The sequence below is a fragment of the Drosophila willistoni genome, unplaced genomic scaffold (assembly GCF_018902025.1).
Source record: "Drosophila willistoni isolate 14030-0811.24 unplaced genomic scaffold, UCI_dwil_1.1 Seg355, whole genome shotgun sequence".
Lineage (NCBI taxonomy): Eukaryota > Metazoa > Arthropoda > Insecta > Diptera > Drosophilidae > Drosophila > Drosophila willistoni.
Window position 1 is genome coordinate 28,542 of NW_025814304.1, and position 9,587 is coordinate 38,128.

Below are 9,587 nucleotides of genomic sequence, written 5' to 3' on the forward strand. Positions count from 1 at the left end.
TGGATATATGACTATATAATGCTTTATATTGAAAAGAACTTATTAAACCGGAGCTATTGCCTAGGCATAAAGCCACTCGTTTACAGTTTGCCAACAAATACAAAGTTTGTATTCTCACTTTGAACTGTGTGAAAAAATATTGTTTTTAGTAAGCAAAAATGTTTCATTTGGAAAAACCCAAGGGGTAGCAAAACAAGTCTATGTGTCCAGAACGGAATTCCCTTTTATTGAAATAACTTAAAAGTGTTTTATAACGCACAAAACAAATGCACAAAAATATGTTGAGTTGTCTAAAATCGTTTTTATGCCGTTTGGATAGGATACATATATTTTCTATCGTGATATTGTACCCAATCATACAACAAAACTCACAGAAACTTATTTAAAAGTCTCTTTTATTCTTATTTTAGACTGGTCAACAAGCAGACTAGACCCAAATCCGATAAAAAATCTTTTAGGCATCTTGATTCAACGGCTTTATGCCCACGCACCTTACTTATGCGCCAACAAACGCGATATATTTATTTTTAAATAAGGAAACTATTTGATTGGGACTAGCAATTGTATGTTCAGCTATATAAATAATGTAAATTATGCAAAAGTGGTGATAGAACATATCAGCTAATATTATATATTTTTTTAACATATTTTGTTTAATTAAAACGGGTGTCATAGATCCAAATACTTTATTGTTAAGAAACCGATGCTCCAAAGCGCGCCCAGTTTTTATTTTTCTTCGTGCTGCTAATTTATCTGAAGCTTGGGATCCTTTTAAAGACACTGGAGCCTTTTTCGCATTTTCTACTGAAATTCGTAGTTGCCGAATATGGAATTATGCACGACCAGAACCCAGCTGGCAAACGTTTGCATGCCTGCCAGAACTGAACAAAAGTGTGCACTTTGGAATACATTGTCAATGTAGATATATAAGTGACTTTGATGCTGACTCTATGCCTATTATTGCAATTCCAATAAACCTTAAATGTCATTTAGAAATACCATTAGTGGGTCGTAATTATAATATTATTTTTCTCTACGCAATAAAACCAATAATAACCGCAATTTACTTATTCCTAAATAAGAAAACTATATTTGATTGGGACAAGCAATTGTATGTTCAACAATATCAATCGACTAAATTATGCAACAGTGGTGATATAGTTGTATGGCTTACATTTGGTGGCAGGTACAACGCAGGTACATCAGGTAATATTATATTTTTTTTAAATTCAAACCAAGCACAAACCAAAATAATTTTGTACCAAGATCCTGTTCGTAAAACTTTTGAGCGAAACAGTACCATATGGTTTCGTATTTATCATGGTCTTATACAAATGCCAACCAGTCTAAAGTTGTTTCATGATAACTCAGGAATATACCAACATTTTTTCAGCCGCTCTGTTATTGTTACTGACTAAATATCTGATCGAATACAGCATTTTCGAATACAAAGCTGAATTGTAGGATTGACCTTCCATATGTAACATAAAATTAAAAATATTTCGTACTGCTCGGAAACACTTCCGAAAGAATTGTACTCATGATATTGGAATAGTAATTTGTCTTTGATTTATTTGCTTTTTTTCCAATGCATTATTTACGTCTTAAATTAATTATTTAACAATATAATATTTTTTTAAATAGAAATAAAAATATATGTAGCATTGATATACAGTTCAACTGCATAGCTTAGTCGTATTGTGTTTTGATATTGTTTCTTTATTCAATGTTTTCTGTTAATGTGGATAGCGTATAATTTTGAAAGTGATGTATATTTATACTTATACTAAATATGTCACTCATCGAAGCCGGTCTTGTTTTTTTGCACTCTCGTTCAACTATTGGTTTTCGTACTTTCGTGTTGTTATACCCTTGCAAAAAGGGTATATTAATTTTGGTCAAAAATGTGCAACGCATAGAAGGAAGCATCTCCGACCATATAAAGTATATATATTCTTGATCAGCACGACGAGACGAGTTCAAATAGCCATGTCCGTCCGTCCGTCTGGATCAACGCAAACTCCTCCTAGACCGTACGAGCTACAGAGCTGCAGGCGTTGTATATCTCGGATTCAGCCGGATCGGATCACTATATCATATAGCTCCCATATACAAATGGCAAAGTCACAAACAGTGACTTTTCTCCATAACTTCGTTATTTTCTTAGCTATTGTCGTGAAATTTAATATTGGCGAGTTAATTACAGATATAAACGACTATGCCAAGTTTGATCGATCTTTCGAAAACAGTGACTTTTATCAATAACTTCGTTACTTTTTGCTTTCAAATAAATTATTTGTCAGTTTAATATTTCTGTTAATGACTGTGCCAAATTTGAAAGATCGGGTAACTATATCATATAGCTCCCATAGGAACGATCGTAGGAAAACAGTGACTTTGATCAATATCTTCGTTCTTTCCTATGCTACGATTGTAGGCAGTTCTTTCGCAATATTAGCCTTTTTAGATAAAACGTTTTTCTACTTTAATGGCTATAGGTAAGGAAAGAGTTACCAAAAAAGTAGCAAGGGTATACAATCTTTGACGCGTTCGAAGTTAGCCCCGGCCCTCTGGTTAATTTATAATATTAGTATTAAATTAAATTAATTCAACCAATTTTAATCAACGCTATATTTATCGAGAAGTTTAAAGTTAAATTTACATTCTTATTAATAACAAAACATTAACAAATGCACATATTATTATGTTGTTGCGCTTGTTAGTTCACAGTTTGTTGAATACTTTCTTTACTGTTGGCTGTGTGAAAATGAAAACTTAAATGTGCTGCTTATACAGTCAATGTCCGGAATGTAATGCATAGGGTAGGGGCCTTAAATGAGGCTGTGATTCGTTTTGTGGTGGAGCTCGAGATGCGAAATTTTTGCATTTAAAACACTGTGAGCTGGCGGTCATAAGCTCCAAGAGTATCAGTTCCATCTTTCTTTAATGACCCTATGTCACCAAATGTACAGCAGCTCCGGCTTTGCCTGGTGTGGAGTCTTTGCATTTTCCCATTTCCCCTGGAGACAGTATTGCAAACTACTAACAGGATATCTGTTGTAGGTTTTGAACCGTCCGGACAAACATCCGTTCCCAGGAATATTACCAATAAAGTAATTACAAGAGGAGATAGTAAAGTGCTGGCTGCTTTAGCTGCTGCTGCGTCTGCTGTAGCCGCTACTGCTGTGCCTAGTATTCCTTGATGTCAATACCACTTCTGAAGAAGTCATAGCCTACACCCAGGGCAAAGTTCAAGCATCAAACATTGCTGTGGAAAAGTTCCGTTTTTCATATACTCGGGACATTTCGACCTTTAAAATAAGTGTCTCCCCAGATCTTTTTTTTCCGGAACACCTTGTTATAAAAGAGTATGATATAAAAAGAAGAATCGGACTCCGATTAGCTTGCTACCTGCCTCTGTAAATAACGCTCCTTCAGGCTCGTCTGCACCTGTTGGCGAGTCAAAAAACTAATTTCGTCCCTAACTCTGGCCTATCAGAACGAACGGGGACTTAAGTCTAAGCTGTCTAGACTCTATGTAGATAGTTTAGCTTTTGACTTTCATATTCTTGCCTTTACTGAGACTTGGCTGAAGACTGATATTGCCGATGCTTCAATTTTCCCCTCAAAATATTTAATTTATAGACATGATTGGACTATCCGTAATGGTGATTGTGTTTTGATCGCTGTTGACTCGGCGTTCTCATCTGAAATTGTCCAGTCTTCCAATCAGGATAATGAATTGGTTTGTGTTAAAATTTCTTTACATTTTTTTTCTGCCTAAATTTTTTTCGTTCGTATATTTCACCACAGTCCGACTTGGCAGTAAACATTCACCACTTGAAAGCCAAACAAATTTGTATACCCTTGCAAAAGGGTATATTAATTTTGGTCAGAAGTGTTGAACGCATAGAAGGAAGCATCTCCGACCAGTACGACGAGACGAGTTCATATAGTTATGTCCGTCCGTCCGTCCGTCGGTTCGTCCGTCTGGATCAACGCAAACTCCTCCAAGACCGTAAGAGCTACAGAGCTGAAATTTTGCATGTAGGCTTGTATATACTGCAGGGGTTGTATATCTCGGATTCAGCCGGATCGGATCACTATATCATGTAGCTCCCATACAAACGGCAAGTCACGAACAGTGGCTTTTCTCAATAACTTCGTTATTTTCCAAACCATTGTCATAAAATTTATTATTTCTGAGTTTATTACACCTATAAACAACTGTTCCAAATTTTAATTAAGATTGGGTATATCATATAGCAACCATAGGAACGATCGGTCGAAAACAGTGACTTTGGTCAATAACTTCGTTACTTTTAACGCGATTGTTTTCAAAATAAACAAATGTTAGTTTAATATATCTGTTAATGACTGTGCCGAATTTGATCAAGTTCGGGTAACTATATCATATAGCTCCCATGGGAACAATCGGTGGAAAACAGTGACTTTGATGAATAACTTCGTTATTATAACCTTGCAGAGGGTATTATAAAATTGGTCAGATGTTTGTAACGCACAGAAGGAGACGTTTCCGACCCCATATAGTATATATATACTTGATCAGCATGAGAAGCTGAGGCGTTATAGCCATGTCCGTCTTTCCGTCTGTGCAAATCAACTTCACGTCGCCATCTTAAGAGCTATCCGGTTTCTGCGCGCTTTATTATCTGGAGCAGATTAAATATGAATATTATCAATATCGGACTACTATATCATATAGCTCTAGAAGAAACATTTTCATAAAAATTGGAGTATCCCCATGAAATTTACTAATATGATAGTTATAGATATAAAACATCAGATCCCGAAATTTCAATCAGATCGGATAAATATAACACAATTTACAGTCAATATAAATGGACTCGACTACGTCATTGCTTGAAATCCACAGAGCAGCTAAGTACACGCATACACACACAGACGCAACGCTACGTAAACTGTATGTGTATGAGTGCCAATCGCAGCATGCAGCATGGGGAAGAAGAAGAAAAAGAAATGGAAATGATATTTGGGAAGTTTTGTGTGCATTGATGAATTGATGATACAGAAAATATTATGGCCAAGGACTGCAAGGGTATATAAACTTCGGCACAGCCGAAGTAAGCTTCTTTGATATTTTTTTATGCTAAGATTGTAGGCCGTTCTTTCGCAAACATTACCCTTTTTAGATAAAACTATTTCCACTTTGATGGCTATAGGTAAGGAAAGAGTTTCCAAAAAAGTTGCAACGGTATACAAATTTGACGCGGTCGAAGTTATCCCCGGCCCTCTGGTTTTTGGCTCATATCTCTCTGACAAAGTTTTGCTCGCTGTTCTTGGAGACTTCAATTTAACTGAGATTGCCTGGATCCTTTCAGATTATTCTTTATTACTGTTGTCTTCCTCGTCACATTGTTTCATAGTTATCCCTGAGGACAACATTCATCCAACTCTGGACCATTGACCTTCCTTTTGGGGTTACGGTGTGCATGGATATGGACTCTGCCATTTCTGTCTACTATGAAACTCTTGAATCGTTCTTCGATGTTTGTGTCCCGTGTGTGACCCAAGGATGTTCTGATAGACCTTCTTGGTTCTCACGTGAGTTATGTAACTTGAAGAACGTAAAATCAAGATGCTACAAAAGATTTAAACAATCCGGTAAAGCATCGGATTTTTCCCTGTATGTAGTTCCTCGACCAAACTTAGGTTTTCTCGCGATACTAAGCAATTTTATAACTGTGTCAATGTACTTGTCTTTCGAAAACAATAAAGCTGATTCTCCTTATCCTGATACTGAAAAAGAGTTAAATTGTAAGGTTTGATTTAAATTTCAAATAGGTCGTATACTAACCAGACTAATGAATTTTATTTATATTTTTTTATTTACTATAATAAATTAATTTAATTTAGTTCCAGTCCTCTGTAGATGAGTTGTCTAAGTGGCCCAGTCATTTAGGCCACTAAACAACGAGTCCCAGGCTAGTGTATGGATGTAGTTTTCGTCTAAGCCGAAGGCCTTAGGTGCCAGTGCTTGTAAAATAATATTAGGTTGATAGTATACAACTATATCCTATACTTATAATAATAATAATAATAATTTAATCACTAGGTATGTGATAACTTCGATGTGTGCGAAACAGTTGAGGTTCCAATTGACGTAAGCCGTACTGAAATTAAAAATTCCGAATATTCCGTAATAAATCATCTTAGTTATGCTGTAAACTTTCTGGAATACGCTGATTGGGAAAAAGCTTTTATAGTATTATATCAATTAACAAAAGGAATTAATTCCAAAGAGCGGCTTCTCGTATTCACTGAAACATTATCCGTCTATCAACCTCAAACTACAGTTCAGTTGTCTCAGCTTGTAAGGCTTACGAAACGTGTCGTCCTGTCTCTTGAGCCCTTAGATGACATGGAAGTTAATGTACTTGCCCGTATGCTTCACCTTATATCTTCTACTTTCAAATTAATCATTAGCAGCAATGAACTAAATACTTTGATGAATGACTATTATGATACCATGGTGTCTGATCTGTGTGATCTGCTTAATAAGTTTAATGCAGAGTGGGAATATATACCCAAACCTCAGTGTCGTTCAGAATCAGAGTCCTGTCTAAACATTGACAATTTTCGAAGCAGAATTGAGCAGATGTCTACCCTTCAACCAAAAGGACTAGAACATATAAACAACTGGTTACACGCGCACTGGAAACTAAGTAGTTGTTTGTTTTATATGGGAATGGGGGCAGCCAGAAGATTGCATCCTGAGGAGGACCCAACCAGAATTGTCCGTTCAACATTTATAATGCGTTTGGAAAGTTTTGATTTAGATCAAGAACGAGTTATTCAGTTTGAGTCACCTGATAAAATGCATACTCTCATATTTACAGAAAAACTACTACAAGAACTTCGACAGAGACTGCGTACGGATGAGGTACTTATATCAGTAAGGAGTCACAAACAAAGTCAGTATTGGTGGTACCCCGAACAGGAATCCCAAACTCAAGTACTTGTAGTTAACGCTTATACAACTAACGCAATTTGGCAAAAGACACAAGAACTTACAGAACCCTTTCAATATATTTCTAAATTAAAAATAAACTTTTCCGCAAGTGAGCCGGATAGTGCTCGTAAACAAAATCGAATTAATCGTGGAATTGATTTTGATGATCCTGAGGAGGATGTTGAAAATGTTATTCACGACAGTGTATACTCTCCAGACGAAATACGCATGTACCGTACCGAACTATATGGCCAGTCGGTTCTAGGAGTCACTTTTTCCCAGGCTGACATAGACTTTAAGGTGAAACTACAGATGTTAAATGTACCTAATTTAAATTATATCGACATGGATACCGAAGGGTGTTTAATTAAAACGGGTGTCATAGATCCAAATACTTTATTGTTAAGAAACCGATGCTCCAAAGCGCGCCCAGTTTTTATTTTTCTTCGTGCTGCTAATTTATCTGAAGCTTGGGATCCTTTTAAAGACACTGGAGCCTTTTTCGCATTTTCTACTGAAATTCGTAGTTGCCGAATATGGAATTATGCACGACCAGAACCCAGCTGGCAAACGTTTGCATGCCTGCCAGAAATGAACAAAAGTGTGCACTTTGGAATACATTGTCAATGTAGATATATAAGTGACTTTGATGCTGACTCTATGCCTATTATTGCAATTCCAATAAACCTTAAATGTCATTTAGAAATACCATTAGTGGGTCGTAATTATAATATTATTTTTCTCTACGCAATAATAACAATAATAACCGCAATTTACTTATTCCTAAATAAGAAAACTATATTTGATTGGGACAAGCAATTGTATGTTCAACAATATCAATCGACTAAATTATGCAACAGTGGTGATATAGTTGTATGGCTTACATTTGGTGGCAGGTACAACGCAGGTACATCAGCTAATATTATATTTTTTTTAAATTCAAACCAAGCACAAACCAAAATAATTTTGTACCAAGATCCTGTTCGTAAAACTTTTGAGCGAAACAGTACCATATCGTTTCGTATTTATCATGGTCTTATACAAATACCAACCAGTATAAAGTTGTTTCATGATAACTCAGGAATATACCCAAATTTTTTTTGCCGCTCTATTATTATTACTGACTTAATATCTGATCGAATACAACATTTTCGAATACATCGCTGGATTGAAGGGGTGACTTTCCAAACGCAACATAAACTTAGAAACATTTCGTACTGCGCGGAAACACTTCCGAAAGAATTGTACACTTGGTATCCCCGATTTAAGCAAGCATTGGAGAATTATATGGGAAATTGGTATTTATTTCAACCAATAATAGGGCCTTGGCGTTTTGGAATGCCGCCCAAAGCATACTGTCGTTATGAGCGTTCCTGTATATTTATCACGAAGTTATTTGTATCTATGTGCATAGTGGTGCTTTATTTTGGACGGACAGTGTCGATAGCATGTGATCCAAGCCCTAAAAAGTATAATGATATTGGAATAGTAATTTGGCTTTGCTTTATTTGCTTTTTTGCCAGTGCATTATTACAGGAATTAATGGAATTACTTCTTAAATTAATTATTTAATAATATTGTTTTTATATTTAAATAAAAATCAAGTAAGTAGTCTTTGAAACTTAAAATAACAAATTCATTTACGTATTTTTGAAAAATTCTGTTTAAATGCTTTTTACAAGCATAACATATTTTAGTAACTGGCTCATCCAAGCATATGAGCACACTAGCGCCGCCACCAGCCAACGGTCATCCGCGGCCTTAAGGAAAACCGTTTATACACTTAACTTGTCTATTTTTTGTCCGATTTGGATCAAATTAGTTTTTCTTGCTGGATATTAATATCAAATTTAAGTGCGCTAAATGTGGGAAAAAATTACGGGATATAATCTTTACACAAGCAAAATGTGCGCATTTACTAAGTAAATATACATAACAAATATGGTGTCTCCAGCTAGAATAGTTTTTGAGAAGAGTTTTTTTTTAAATTGCGGGGGCGGAAAGAGTCATTGTAAAAATTTGAAATAAACTTGATTACGACTACACGAGTCTACATACTAAATTTGTTGGCTCTAACTTTTACAGTCTCCGAGACCTAGGTGCTCATACGGACAGACGGCCGAGTGGTCTGAGTGTGTCGAATAGATGTGAGTGATGCGAATATCGGCGGGGATTTTGTCACCAACAGAGATCTCAACAAGATCATCGGGAAAAATCTCGTTCGCTCTAATCTTCTGGATGCCAGACTTGTCCTGACGGACAACATTACCCATCTCTGGCTCATATTCCTTCAGAGCCTCAATGGCGTATTCAGCATTCCTTTCTTGCCAAACACCGACTACCGCATTTGCTATCAGAATAAGTAAAATTACTAAGGGTTCTACAAATGAAGTGAACGTGTCTTCGTGCTCTTCAAACAGGTCTAAAACGAATGACATGATGGAGGCCAAAAGCAAAATCTTCACCAGAAGTTCATCGAACTGCTCCAAGACTAGCTGTCAAATACTTTTTCCTTCTTCAGTGGGCAATTCATTTGGTCTATATTTTTTCTGGTTAGATTTGAGCTTAGGGTCTGTGCCAATGAAGTGCTTGA

The 9,587-nt window shown here is 36.1% G+C and overlaps 1 protein-coding gene across 1 annotated transcript; it reads left to right on the forward strand.

The window, feature by feature from the left end:
- Positions 1 to 5,055: 5,055 nt before the first annotated feature.
- Positions 5,056 to 8,566, forward strand: LOC6637546 (the record flags this gene model as incomplete). Its single annotated transcript, XM_047012867.1, has 2 exons — positions 5,056 to 5,064; positions 6,098 to 8,566. Coding segments are annotated over 2 exons (2,478 nt in total), but the record flags the coding sequence as incomplete, so codon positions are not given.
- Between the last annotated feature and the right edge of the window lie 1,021 nt (positions 8,567 to 9,587).